Below are 14,939 nucleotides of genomic sequence, written 5' to 3'. Positions count from 1 at the left end.
AATTTCTCAACTACTAACAAATTTACAGACATAGTTTCCCACTGTGTGCTGCCATCTCTTACTGCAGATGAAAACTCAGTCCCTGAGCTTTGCTGAAGGCTTTTCCCTGCATTCAGGCAGACAGCTTTAACTTTTAAGTATATGCAGTAGCAAATTATACGAAATTGTATTAATTTAGCTACATACACTATTCCAGCATAGTCTCGTGTCCAGTTTTAACGTGCTCTGCCTCAGCTTCTACTCCCTCTCCTCTTCTAGAGTTGCTTCAGATAATGCAGTGCTGTCTGCGTGGTGTCTGCAAAGCACTCAAACAAAACCACACATGGAGGATCACTGGTGAAGAAAAGTGGGCTAGCAGGTCTTTGGGAAGGAGTCGGGTATTTGGGAAGAGAGGTGACAATGTTTCAGCACCTTCGACGCCACCTTTTATAATCAGACTAAAATCGCCAGGTAATATTTCATTCACAAAAGGTGAAACATTATAAAAAAATATTCCTAACCAAAACCTGAATTCCACAATAGAAACAGGATTTTTTTTTCTCTCACCACATCAGATGCAGGGGAAAAAAGAAAAAAAAAAAGTCTCACAGTTGTATACAGCCTGCAATATCGTATGAGTATTTTTTGGATAAACCTAAGAGGATAGTAATGAGATGATACAGTTTTATAGACCCAAATGCTTCTGAACAGATGATTCATTTCTCACCAAAAATCCTAACTCTAGCTCTAATCCATCCATTATTTCATTATTCAGTATTGCTCACTTGAAGTTGCCACGGACCCTGTATCACTGCAAGAGAGCAATATCACTAGGAGTCAACACCTACATCAGAATTTTGGACAAGCTATTTCCAAGTGAAGAGAACCATGCTCTGAAACAGCAGAAAGAGTTACCGAAATCTCTGCCATGCTCAGAGGAAAAGGCTGAGCTAGAGGCAAAAATAAAGCAAACTATTCGACTTCTGAGAAGTACAGAGGGCAGGCATAAAAATTAAAAAAACCCACCACCACGACCAACAACAACAAAAAAAACCAAACCAAACAAAAAAAAACCTCTTGTCAAAAGTGGAAAGTAAGAGTAAAGGTTCTAAATTTCTTGAAGTCCTGCAAGCAGAGCAGAAGACTTTGCAAAAAAACCCCAACCAAACAAACAAAAAGAACAAACCCACCAAAAAACCCCACCAAAACCAAAAACCAAACCCAAACAAAAAACCCCAGCCAAAACAGGAGAGAGGGCTTTCCAAGTTAACATGAAGATGCTCATGAACACACAAAATCACAACAGTCCATACAGAGCCTGAATATGGAGACCTTAAATTAAAAGCAACCAGTGGCATGAAGCAGCTCATGACAGGGGTTACTAATGTGCTGAACACCAACATATGGTCACATACACAATAAGGCAAAAGAATCCTCCCTCAGCCAGTACTAAACGGTAGAGACAACTAATTATTAACATGCTTATGAAGTTAGCAAAGAACAGTTTAATTACAGTTTTTTGTCAAATCTCTCAGGTGACATCTTTCAATTTTGTTGCTCAGTTGTGTAATCATAACTTTAATATTCTTTAGATGACTTCTTGTTAAATAAGAAATTGAAACACCCCAAGTAAGAGCAACTCTAAATGATACTATTAGCTATGCAGCAATTATGCTAATGTGCATTGCTGTACATGTATCAACACTGTAAATCTTCCCAAAGGTTGGGAAATGAAAGGAATGAAATAGAGCTGTTTGTGGTCACACCATCAGACATACGGCAGTCATTTGGATTCAAGAAGGCAGGAGAGGGGAGAGAGCCTCGTTTGCATTCAGATCTTAGGGGGTTTTGTTGTTGTTTTTTAAAGTTTCATATAAAATGCAAAAGTAAAATACTATGCAAAAGAGACTAGATAGTGCCAATTTTTCTAGCCTCTCACAACACTGATGTTGAGCGTGACTATCCCATCCAAAGCTAAATATAATTAGGCCTATTTCAAAGCCATCACTTCTCTGTCACAATCATTTTTATTCCAGTCTCAGATTAACGGCGCTGCAGGTAACAGGTGATACATACATACACACAGCACCAGCAGTCAAATCCAAGCCATCAAAATCATGCTACATTTGTTAAAAAAAACAAACAAACAAACCAAAACTACTCTTTGCCCATCAGCAAAGGTGCAGCTTTGTTGTAACACTGATTTTCAATGTAAAAAACCAAACCAAACCAAACAAACAAAAAAAACCCCAACCAAACAAAAAAAACCCCACACGCAAAGGATATTATACATTAATTTCAGTAGATTCCTTAATGCAATGGAAACAATGTTTTAGAGTTTACCACATATAAGTGTATAAATATCTATCTATAGGCTCTTTACATTGAGTACTGTGAAGATGACATTGAAGTTATTCAGACTACGGTGTGACCATCCTAGCAAAATTAATGTTTCATACAATGTCAACAGCATTGAGTTCATCTGCAGTGCTTAAAACTGTAAGGAACATTTGTAAGCCTACTATGTTTTAGGTCTATCTTCAAAAAGCAGACTACAAAAATAGTAACACATGGAGACCAAAAATCTTTCACATTTTGCACAGCCACAAACCAGTGAAAATTTGGTATCAGCAACACATCCACATAGCATGTGAGACTCTGCTTGTGTCCGATTTAAAACAAGCCCTCTGATCAATAAAATTTACCCATGCAAAAAAGCCAGCCAGTGACAACTGCTGATACTTGTTACAGAAATCATTGAAGAATGGAGATTCTGTACAAGGCAGCACTCTCACAGAAGAAACCAAGAATAGTTAACATGCTTTTACATTTTACTTGCATGCTGCTGTGGCTGAAAAGGCTCAACCAAATGCAAAAATATGGTTTTTTTTAATATGTAAAATACATTTTTCTGTAGAAAATAATATGCACACACAATTTCATTATACACACAGATCCTTCCCGTTTCAAAACTCCAGATTTCCCTCCCTCTGTGGCCAGGTTCTTCCCTGACCGTGTCTTCTCACCCTCGTGAAGTCCACTTCTCGCCGTAGGGCATGGCAACCACAGCGAGACAAGGCAAGCAAAGAGGCTCCCTTGCAACAGTCACTTCCTCCATACACTGGCACTCCAGTTAAGCCACCTGACTTCCTTCTGGTGCAGACATTCTTACAGCTAAAAGGATTTTAAGAAGTTGGATATAAACCTGGACTTCACTGAAAGATAGGGATAAATCTGAAAAAGAGTTTTCTTAATACTTTTACTTTAAAGGCAACTTTCAGCTGCCCAGTTGTGTTTGCTCACATTCAGTACCAATGATCAGCTTTCCAGATACCAACATATTTTCTGTAAACAGGATTTTAAAATAGCAATACTTTATACTTTTATATATATTATATATACTATATAATACTTACACTTTACCTGAAGCTTTAAGTGTTGTTCCTTGGGCATCTAGTGGCACTGTGAGGTTATACAGCTAGTCACTAACTAGTTACAGCTAGTTGGAGAACAGCTCAACTCTCCTGCAATGTCTACAGCTAAACTTGAATAAAATACCGAGATGCCCTACTGTGAGCCTTTTATTTTTCCAAATCAAAAGCATTTTGTTTCCTACTTAAAAGTGCTCAGTCGATTCTAGAAGGAATACTAAGCCTGGTTCTACTTTGCATTGCACCTTTTAAATATCTTCAGAAAACTGGGTTTCCACACCCTCTCCCAAAGTGCAGTCAAGTCATCTGGGTACCCTGTGCAAGCCACACACAAACACACTAGCACCCAGCACCAGCCAAAAAGAACCTCAAACAGCGTTTAATAGAATCTTATTATAATAGTAGGATTGGCCTTTTTCAAAATTGATGTGACACATTTTCTTATTGTTTCATTGCAGATATAACTTACCAGGAAAAGGCTTGGCAACAATGATGGATCCTGTAAGAATCTCAAGAGTGAATTCACGATGATTACTACAAATGCTGATTTTGTAACTGCAAGAAAATGTTGAGAGTCTCCATTTTAACAACTTTGTATTTTATGTTCTAAACCATATGGGATTTTTTTCTGTTCCATTTTACCATAGTAAACAAGAATATTTCAAAAATTAGTAAGTTTTTCCTAACATTTACTTTTTGTTTTTAAACACAGAAGTAAAAGGCATTGGCCCATGCCTTGTGGTTTAGAAACTGAAAAACAATTCTACTGGCGTACTAAATTTGGCATCACAGCGAGATAGTTATTTTGCAAGTTGGTTTTACCAAAATATTTAGTGTTTCTTAAGTTGCGTGTGTGCACTGCAGATTACACAACTGTATACTTCGGCTAACTTGTTTCTTATCAAAAAGTTGAAGCAAACATACATCGTCCCTTCAAATAAAATGGGAAATTTCTTTTAAAGACCATCTAAAAAGAAAACCACTGGCATCAGAACAGTCTAGCTCTGTTTATCCAACGACAAGTTGGCAAAAGCCTTTCAACTAGTCATGCATCCAATACCTGCTATTCTCCCACTTTTGTTACTGAAAATTAACATCAAGGACGTTGAGCCATGAACGTATACTGGGAAACTTTTTATGTCAAAGACATCGTTCATAACCATCTCAAGCACCTTTTCTTTTTGTCCCACTCTGCACCTCATCAGGTTGAGACCCACACCCAAACTGCTTCTTCAGTTAAAACAAAAAGCCAAACAAAAACCTCACAACTTGGTATTTGGTCCATCTACACCCAACCCACACAATGTTTTTGTGGAACATTTATTACACCAATTGCTGGACAAACACTTTTTTTGTGGTCATGGACCACGTTAGTATTCCCATGTAATAAGACAGACAACAAGAAACGAACCTTAAGAAGTGGTGTTTGGTGCAATACACAGAGACCAAGAGCAGATGCAAGAAATACGGAGGATGATTTCCAAATTTAAGTTCACCTGTGGATAGTGCTCAGCTTATTAAGAGCTATAGGTGTAAAATACCCAAACAAATTAAGTGATATTATTGCTTTCTAAAATTGCACAGTGATATTGTACGGCAGTATCTTTTTCTTGAGCAAATAAATATTCTTTGGCTTTTCATGACACAAACTTCTATAGTAAAGGAGGGAATGGAAGGTTTGTCCAGGGCCAGAAGGTTTCCAAAGTAGTTTTGCAAGATTACTATACACACACACACACATATATAAATTCACTGCTGCAGTCAGTAATAGCTAAGCTTAAATTTCACTGTGATAAAAATCTTGCTTTGCTCACAGTGCAATGTGAAAGCTATAGACCTGCCCATCACTCCCTATTTAGCTACGTGGAGCGGCGAATTCTAAATTACTTAATTAAAACAACAAGACTGTAATTTGTCTGTACGCCCTATGTGTGGCACTATGTCACAACTGCCCTACGTGAATGGATTGTTAATTTTTTTTTTTTTTACAGAAATACAAATCTCAGTAACAGAGTAATTATCTTTTCATCTTTTTCAATATTCACTTCATAAACTTTTAGTAGAACAGCTGTGTGTTTGCACCTGCACTTTACAAGGTAATAGTGATTACGTCACAGTGTGTAGAAGTGTGGCCATTAGTACTTACCAGATAACATGTTGCTCAGATTATAGCATAAAGTGATACCAAACCATCTGTAGTCAATCTTAGTGCACAAGGCACTAAGCTTTTCTTCTGACTTTTGTGAGCAAGATTTTGTGCGTTTGTAAAGACCTATTGCACACATGTATTTGCCGTTTAAAATTACTCGTTTATGACACACACAGCAATAAAAACTATATCCACAACGGGTAACGTACTGTTTTAGCGAAACAAGAACTTACCCCTTTGAAGAAGAATACTTGACAGTCAACACCACTCTCAAACTGCTGCACCAGTATCTACTGGAGTTTCCACCAGCACCCATCCCTCTAACTAGAGTGTCCTCACAGAGCTAGTAACTGAAAGTTACACAAGGCTAACAACAGGCTAGCTTTCTGTCTACCACCTACAATTTTTGGATTCACATTTTCAGTTTAATATTCACATCCTTAGCCTACCCAAGAGCTCAGACAGACCTACAGCATGAAGCCCCATACTAGCTTTATAGGTAAAAAATGAGATGTATCATCCAGAGTTAGTATCAGGTCTCCGATTCTGAACGTCCTTTGGACAACAACTAGAGAAAATACATTACTGGAATCGGGGGGAGAAAGCTGCTTAGAAATCTAATTAAGAGAAATTTTAGACTATTACTTAAGACATCATTGTACTGTTTGTACAGGCTGAAAGCTGCTGTTTTCCTTAACAAAAGGAAGAGGAAAAAGCCTAGAAATGAAGAGTGGATTCTCAATCATAATAACAATTAACATTGTGAATGCTGCCAAATTTCAAATAAAGAACAAGTAAGTGTAATCTGTAAACCAAGGACTGATATCAGCAAACGTAGAACAAAACCACCTTGTATCACTACCTCAACAAGAGAGGTCAGCCTAGGAAACCGATTCTTTTAGGCATTTATACTTCATTATTAGAGATGCTCACAACAACAGAAAAAATAGCATAGATATCTAAATATAAGTATCACTGCTCGATTACAAAACCCTAAAGAGCTTTAAAAATAATACATAGTTGTGTAGCTGGTAAATGTTTCAAGGACAGATGGGTTAGGGATAGGTAAAAGATAAGCAGCCGTTCCAAGCCTTCTCCCTCAAATTCTCCTGTCTATTGAGAGAATAAAGAAACACGAGTTTAAAATATTCCAGGATCACCTTACTCCTTAGGTGCATGCATGGGAGTCCACAGTATGATTCTTCTCCCCAGTGGCAAGCACCAAACCAAGTATGTAGGATAAACAGCCAAGTGATTATCTGCCCACATCTGTTAACGAATTACAGGCATCTCAGCAGTGGAGATGTGCTGCTATCATTGCACCAATAAAACGCTTAAAGCTAGTGTCCTAAACCAAAACTGTCATTACATTAGTTACCAAGTACTCACCATGCCTACGGGTGCTTCAGCTGTAGCATCAATGAAGAAGAGTTTATTATTGGATGGGAAGACCGTCAAAGCAGAGTTGAGCTACAGCTCCAGAATCTTTATGGATTTGACCTACTTTTGATTGAGCCGTCAAGGTCCCCTGGCTCACATCACTTCTTCTCGCTCCCAGACGACTAGGAATTCAGATTATTTAGCTGCTTGGTTCAGGGTTTTAAATCAGAGATCCATTTTGAAAATCGTTTTAGCTGTACTTTTTTTTGAGAGGCACTAAAAGGTAATCTACAATTTTTAAAGAGTGTGGTTGGTATCTAGGCACCTTCACAGACGCATTAACATCAGTTTGCTGTTGCACAGGACAGAATTTACACATCAAAACTGAACAATTTGATTTATTTAAAATTCACCTCAAAATGCATTGTGTTTAGTTTCTTTTTTAAAATGAACATTCAAAGCATCAAAATATTACTAATTTAAAAAGAACTTCTGTTAAGAATAAGGTAATTTACATACTGTAGATTGTGGCTGTGAGGGGAGAGAAACAACCAGTGGTAGATTAGGCACAGTACTAAGGCCAACATGCCAGAAAACAACACAGCTCTATGCTCGACTTTTAAATGATCTGGACAAAATAAAACAGTTGGGCGAGAAAATAAAACCAACCGCTTACTTGAGGGTGTTTGTGTAAAAACAAAAGTGTTAGTAAGTTTTCTATCTAGACCTAACTCATTCACGTATTTAAAGAACTCTATCTTCTTCCAAATAACAAAAAAATGTTTCTAAACCAATGCAGATTATTATTTGGAACTGGCATAGTAAAATAAAGGATCACAGTATACAGAGCTTAAAATCCTGTACCAGGAAAGAGCAACAAGTGGTTTACAAGGGGATCATTGAAGTATATTATCTAATTTTTAAAAACAGAGATATAAAATATCAGTTGCATAGGGATTTAAATATAAGGCCAAGCAGGAGATTAAAGTAAAATAGAGATCATAAGAAGGGCACTATGGTGTCAAAACATAGTATTTCCATTTGAATTAACGTCTAATTCAAAATCACAGTATTTTGCTAGTACTACAAACAGTGAATGTCAAACTGTCCCATTAATCTTGAACTGAAAACTGACATTAGAACTTCTACAGAGTACAAAACTAAAGCTCATTGTCTAAACCTGATCAGTGTATTAGCACAATAGTGCTTGGTACGTACCTGATTTATATACTCTACCTTCTGTAAATAATATAAAGGTTATTCCTTGTTAATAAGTGTGAGATCACAATATTACTGCATGCCATCAGTGGTTTGCAGGCTTACTTGATATTTAATTATTCAGTCTTTAAAAGTGTAAGATCCCACCCTGCAGAATCTTCACTCATTGAACACAGAACACTGTCATTAATAAAATACAATAGAAGTTCCACCACTAACAACTAACATATAAGCCAGGATTGTAGGTCTAAACCCAGTACAGTTCATTATTATTAACTCACAGCAATTTTTGTTAGGAAGGTAACCTGTAGACTTCCAAATAACCTTGCATGTATTAAATATAAACAAGTATGTAACTAACGGTCATCTCTTGGCAGTTCAAGTAGATTATTCAATTGTGAAAGTATTTCCGCAAAATCAATTAAGTTGTTAAAATGAAGTTCAAATATTAATTTCTGTATCTACATGTAGCTTAATTAACCTAAAAATGTAAGGAATAGTAGTGTAAGGAAAAAAAAATTCTCCAGATGAATTAGGCGTTAAGGTACACTAACTGGCAACACCTGAACCAACATTGTAACTGAAAAAGTGCATAAACATAGTAATACTACAAATGTGTTAACTACAGAACAAAAGGTTTTCTGAAAGCTAAGCGATACTATTTTACACGGTATTTACAGGTTGCAATTTTTCCAGAGACCACAGAGCCAATTTACGATCTTAAAATTCCTTTGATATATTCGAAGTGTCCTTTGGCTTCCATCCTATTCAGTCAAGAACCTATTCACACACCAGTGAATCAGGTACTGTACAGTCGAACAACACTGCCATTGTGGTTCTGTAATTCTTCAAAATTCACTCCTTTCTGTTCTTTGAAGAACAAGCAGTATTTTCATTTCACGCTTTTCGTAGGTGTTTCAGATTCTGTAGACTGTCTCCCATCAGTCCATGCCTCTCGTGTGCTCTTCAGTGCTAGCGTCTTCTGCTGGTCAACCACAACGTAATCAACTCTTTCATCTGCCACGCTGCTGCCTGAACCACTGCTCTTTTTCTAGGAAAGGCAAGGGAGAGTGAAAAACATATGTTAAAATAAATGAACAACAAAAAGTAAGTAGATATCCTAAACAGATATAGAACAAGCACAGGTTTCTCTGAAAGGTCCAACATAGGCTCTCCGATTGACCATTTGACAAACTAGTTAAGATGATCTTGCTGGAGGCTCCCTCTTTCCCAGCAACTACTTGTGAAGAAATTTTAAACTCTCGATGGCAGAAATGCAAGAGCTCAAGATTTGCTTACCTTACGAGGTGGGGTAGATTTTCCGGAATCTAGGTCCAGATCTAAATATTCTACTTGTTTATCTCCTTTAGGTTTTACCATAGGGCTGCTTCCCCCATCAAGACTGTTGCTTCCAAACAAATTCTGAAATTATAATATAAGTGATTTCAGCTACAAATGTATATGCTAATGCTCCGTATTATCAAATATGCTTATTATAAACTGCCAAAATATTAAGGGTTAAAGAACTGACTGAGAGCTCTTACAATCAGTTAAACCATGCAAATAACAAGGGGATATATTCTAAGTCAAAATTAGGACAGAGTTGAAAGTCAATGGGGTGGGGGGGGGGGTGGGGGAACCCAAAACCAACCCCCCAAATTTACGGTTGCCACCAAACAATCTGTGCCTTCCACCTAATGTCCCTTTCGTATCATGAGATAAGAATGGAGTGTGGTTTGTTCTTTTTAAATGAAGCATTACTTAATTACAACCTTTTTTATTTCCTTAAATTGCTGTTAAATACCTTACAAGAATTTCAGCCTTACAACAGTGGCAAAACTTCAAATGAAACTTTTACATTTCATTCAAAAGCCATCACAATTAAGTTGAAAATCAAAAAGTATTATTCAGTTGATAAGACCAAAAGATTAAAACTTTGGAAAATTTGTGGAGGGCTGCCTGAACTGAAGTTGCATTGTATATACCTAAATTTCAATTAGCCCAGACTTTTACAACCTCACCTCCTCTGTCCTCTCCCAGCCTGATCCCTCCCTCTTAACAGGTGTTATAGGAACAGTACAATAGAAGGACTCTTCTCTAAAAGATAAAGAAAAAAAAGGAAGACAGAGGGCAGCAGTCAGCAAAAAATGAAGAGGAAGGCAGAAGGAAAGACAGAAGGGTAAGGCTGACAGCAACTTGAAAGAAAAAGCAGAATATTGCTGAATTTATTAAATAAAACAGAAGTATGACACGTCCAAACAAGATGCTTCAAAGCTGATGACAGAAAAAGATGAAAAAGTATGGACTCCTTTCTAAGATACAGTTGGAACAAATAAAAATTTCCAAAACATCTAGGTAATTGGCTCATTTTAAAACAAAGGCCTTGAGATATCTGGAAACGTTCAGGTTCTCTAGGAAATAAAATATTTTATGGGTTAAAGCTTAATGGACTGGGCTTTGTAAATTGAAGTTATCCATTATATCTGTACCATCCAAACCATTTAATATTAAGTGGTAACAAGGACAAACACAAACAACTGAGACAAAGGTAATTTTTCTTGCCCAAATTTTCTAAACAAATTTATGCGTATTTAACATACAAAAATCAGGTTCCGTATCAATGTTTCCAGCATAAATAAAAAAGCTATTACTCTTTAAACAAAAAATAATCTGTTATTTCAAACAAACTAGACAGGCAGAACATATGCATTAGAAAACAGAAACTTTAAATATACGTAAATGAAAATGAAAGGAAATCTGTAGAACAACCTTAAAGAATGAACAGTGCAAGCAAACAGAAGATATTAATGACAGGCCACCTGAGCTGTGATATTAATTATACCATCTTGGCACTGAAGTTAAACCCCTGAAATGGCATTGTAAGAATCAACAGAAATCCCCAATTTGAACTGCGATTCTGCTGCAGGCAGAACTGTGGGAACAGGCGATTCCAAACCTTTGTGTAAAACGGGACGTTTCTTGCATTCGTAAAATGGGACGTTACCGATTACTTACCAATGCCTCTTGCAAGAGGGGGGGGCTACGTTTTTACACCATTGGCTCCCCACTGCTGAAGCGCACTTCACCTGGGAAGCAGGCCTGCGCTGCCGGCAGGTCAGACATGGTGCAAAGCACACGCCAGGATGCTCTGCAGGCTTCGTGAGCTTGCACCGAGTCCGAGCTGCCGCAGAGAACTCAGGGGGACCTACGGGGCAGTATCCAGAGGCAGCAGTGGAGAGCTGGAGGGGAGGGAGGCTGGAGGAGATTGGGGAGGGTACCCAGAGCAGCAAGGGATGGGGAAGCAAGCAGCACTGCCAGAGGAGGAGAGTCCAGGGTGCAGTGAAATGGGCTAGCACATGCCATATAAGAAGGCAGACAAACGAACAGAACAAAAAAGGCGCTAGACAGGCCCTCCCCAAAGAAGGTCTTTCATAATGCTTTAAAGATGAAAAATGCTGCTGTATTCCCTACTAAGAACCCAAGCTGTAAAAACGTGGTGAATGCATTGAGCTATACTGAACAAAAAGCTGAGCTAAAGACACAGGTTTTCCTCCAGTGTTTTAGGGGTATTCTGGACCACATTTTAGTTTAGGCCTAAGTCTACTGCTACTCTTACTTTAAAATACTATTATCGGTTCTTTTTCTCTCTCTCCTTCCCCCGCAACCAAACAAAAACCACAGCACGCATCGTTAACTTTTCCTAACTAGCTCTTCACTTACTGCACTGCAAGCTGAATAGCTGAAACTTTATTATCTGAGAAAATTCTCCCCCAAAAGGGGAAAAAAATATAGATATTCCATATACAAAGACCCCTTCTATCCTCTTTTTTGAAAGAAGCCTAATAAAAGTACACATAGCTAAGTTTTCATAGAATGTAAAAAATAAATATAAATCCTTTTTTTTCCCCTGTTCCTTCCACATTTCTTGGAAGATGTCCTTTTAATAAAGGTTTTTAAGCCTGTCTCAGAGGTCTTTAGGCAGTTTATTTCCCTTGATGTCATAATACTGAACTGGTGCATAGCCCAGGACAAGCAATTACAGACAAGAGGAGACAGTTTCTAGGGAAGCAGAAAGAAAAAGTCATGTACTGAGCTGTTTTGTACAATAGATATGTATACTAACCATTCTCTTTATGTATGATTATGCTCTTAACTTCTTCAGTGAAATCTTACCAGAATTACAGTTTTTCTACAGAGATTTTTTTTATTATTATTATTATTGTTATTATTATTTTGATCTAGAAGCATAAAGGAAGTGATGTTGAGTGGAAGGATTTGTGTTTGCATGATTTAAAAGTAAGGACTGCACAGGAAGAGAGTAGTTAAGACGTAGATTTTACATACTGGCTCTTCAGTGGACTGATTTGGATTCATGGATACATAATTCTCTTCACTGTCGTGCGAGTCACTGCTGGAAGTTGTGCTATGAACTGAATCCGGTCTGGGAGACATGGGAAACCTGGAGGAGCTAATTACCAGGAATTATTTTACAAACAATACATCTCGAATATCTTAAACCTCCTGGTAAACAACAAAAATAAGCATATTAGAGCTGAAATTTTCATTCAGGTTTACTAGAGTGTCACATTTTTTGATTATACACAGCCCCTTATATTTAATATTACAAAATGAAAATTCATGTGGACACACTTTGTTTCAATGCACGTGTGCATATACACACACACACACATATACATACACACTTCCAAAGGAAACCTCAATTTGTATTACACAGGCTAAAAATATAATACAGATGTACACATATTTATTAACACTCTAGTCAACGAACACAATCCGAATGAGGAAAAGCTAAGAAACTTACTCTCGTGCAAAGCTTCTGGTGATAGGAGATCTAACTGGGGCTTGTAATTCTTCCCATTCAGGCAGAGGTTTTATTTCTAATGGAGCTGGTTTTGCTATATAAGAAATAAGACAATCTTAAAGTACAGAACATTCCTAAACAAACTTAAATTTAATAGCTTTTCAAAGCCTAAATACAAAAAAAAAAATACTATTTTTAAAATAGTAAACACTAGTTAGGAAAAGGAGACACTGTTCAGTTCTCAGAAAGCCATGACATATTAACTTATATTTTTAATCTTTCCAGGTACTGAAAAGCAACATCAATTAGAAAAAAACCTCACAATTTAAGAATTTTGCAAGATGATATACTTGTATGTAGTAATTCTGTTTTGAAAAGAGAGTGAAAATGGCAGCATCATGTTCTGTCTTTAGTCTGCCACGATGACTTGTTGCACTGACAAGCCCAGGAGGGGGCTGATGGACTGTTTGAGCTTAAACTGCCAGCAGAGCCAACTCTGGGTACTTTTCTTGGCTCATGGACAATTATTATTATGCAAACTCTGCCCTCGCTGCATACATGTGCCCTTAATGATGAGGTTTCACAGCTCAAAGTGTGGGCAGAATCTGCAGCTAAGACTAAGTTTGCAAAAGTGAGAGATGAGCCAACACCCAGGTTCAATTTCAAGAGGTGCTTGGCTTGCTTCGGTGCTTATCAACAGACAAGCGGAGTAGCAGCGTGTGTGTGCCATTAATGACAGCTAACTTGTTCTAAAAAAGGTGCCATTTTTAAATTCCATTTTCAGAACAGAACCACAAACAGAGTGTTAGTGAGAAATGCATTATTCCCCCCTCCAGCTTGTATGGTTCACCCCTCCTAAATGTTAGGAAAAAAAAAAAATCATCTATTCTATCATAGGACTGGGGGGGGAGGATCACATACAGTCAAACTGCTGTCACAGTTTGAATCTCAACTTCGTCCTCCCTAAAACTGTTTTTAGAAAATAAAATGCGATGTCATTGTAATAACACCCCTTCCTCTCCTCACCCCCCATCAGTTTGCTGCTTATTAGCAGATTTACCAAGATCAAATGTCAGGCATGTAGCACCAGTTCATGTGGAGTAAGAGCTGGCATAAGTGACCACATGAGTAACTGACAGAAATCAGTTGCTTAATCAGTGTCGTCGTCTCGCAAGGAAAAAGCAGAACTGTACTCATTATACTTTCATTATACTCACTCTTCTGCTAGAGTTTATTGAAAAGTCAGCTCTCTTACATGTTGAACATAAGGACTCACGATTCAAATTTTCTGGATAAATATCACTCTTTCGTATCCCAAATAGTTTTCCCCTTTTCTCTGTTAAGAAGTCATTATTACGCACTCAAAGCATATCAAGCCTACTCCAGTAATTTTGCCACTTCAACCCACTTGCTCATAAAAAGCTGTCACCACAGACTCGGAAGAGGAACTACAACTCATCTATCTCAAGATATAAGGTATCATATGAGATAAGAGTGGCAGAACCGAACTTGACGTAGGCAAGATGACACTAAAGCTTGAGTGACACAAAAATGATCAGCTTGGCTCAAGTCCTCTGTAAAGGCCTGAGACTACAGGGCAGGTATAATCGTTGGGCAAGGTACTGCTCCAGCAGAAAGAGAGTAAGGACTATCCAAAGGCCACTGAGAAGAGCAGGAACATTTCATCCAGTTGCAATGGACTTTAACAACCAAAGGTAATGATCAGTAACACTTCTGTGAGGTTTTTAACGTTATTTGTAATCTGCTCTACTTCTTGTGACTATACCAACTCAGCACCTTCAATAATGCCCATCAGACTAATTGCAATGCTCATTAAGATGCATAAATAAATCTCTGTACCAGTAAATGGTCAGAGGATCAATATTTTGCTTTATTTCAGTGTTTAGCCAACAGCAGGACACTCAGGTAAACCCTGATTTCAGGTTATTGCCTAACAAAA

The 14,939-nt window shown here is 37.7% G+C and overlaps 1 protein-coding gene across 4 annotated transcripts in view; it reads right to left on the bottom strand.

Annotated features, from left to right (window-relative positions):
* Positions 1-7,193: 7,193 nt before the first annotated feature.
* The window catches only part of GAB1 (GRB2 associated binding protein 1), a 102,173-nt gene continuing 94,427 nt past the window's right edge, over positions 7,194-14,939 (bottom strand). The window contains exons 8-11 of one of the 4 annotated variants that reach the window (XM_082316273.1): positions 12,980-13,073; positions 12,502-12,625; positions 9,457-9,579; positions 7,194-9,208 (exon numbers count right to left, since the gene is read on the bottom strand). In XM_082316273.1, the coding sequence (XP_082172399.1) occupies positions 9,050-9,208; positions 9,457-9,579; positions 12,502-12,625; positions 12,980-13,073 (500 nt within the window). In that variant the 3' untranslated portion in view covers positions 7,194-9,049. Of the gene's footprint in view, positions 9,209-9,456; positions 9,580-12,501; positions 12,679-12,979; positions 13,074-14,939 lie in introns of those variants that run through there. The other 3 variants (XM_082316271.1, XM_082316272.1, XM_082316274.1) reach the window with 3 other exon arrangements.

The sequence above is a fragment of the Platalea leucorodia genome, assembly GCF_965183815.1.
Source record: "Platalea leucorodia genome assembly, chromosome: 6".
Taxonomy (NCBI): Eukaryota; Metazoa; Chordata; class Aves; order Pelecaniformes; family Threskiornithidae; genus Platalea; species Platalea leucorodia.
The sequence above is the reverse complement of the archived record's forward strand: the minus strand, read 5'-3'. Positions and strand labels throughout refer to the sequence as shown.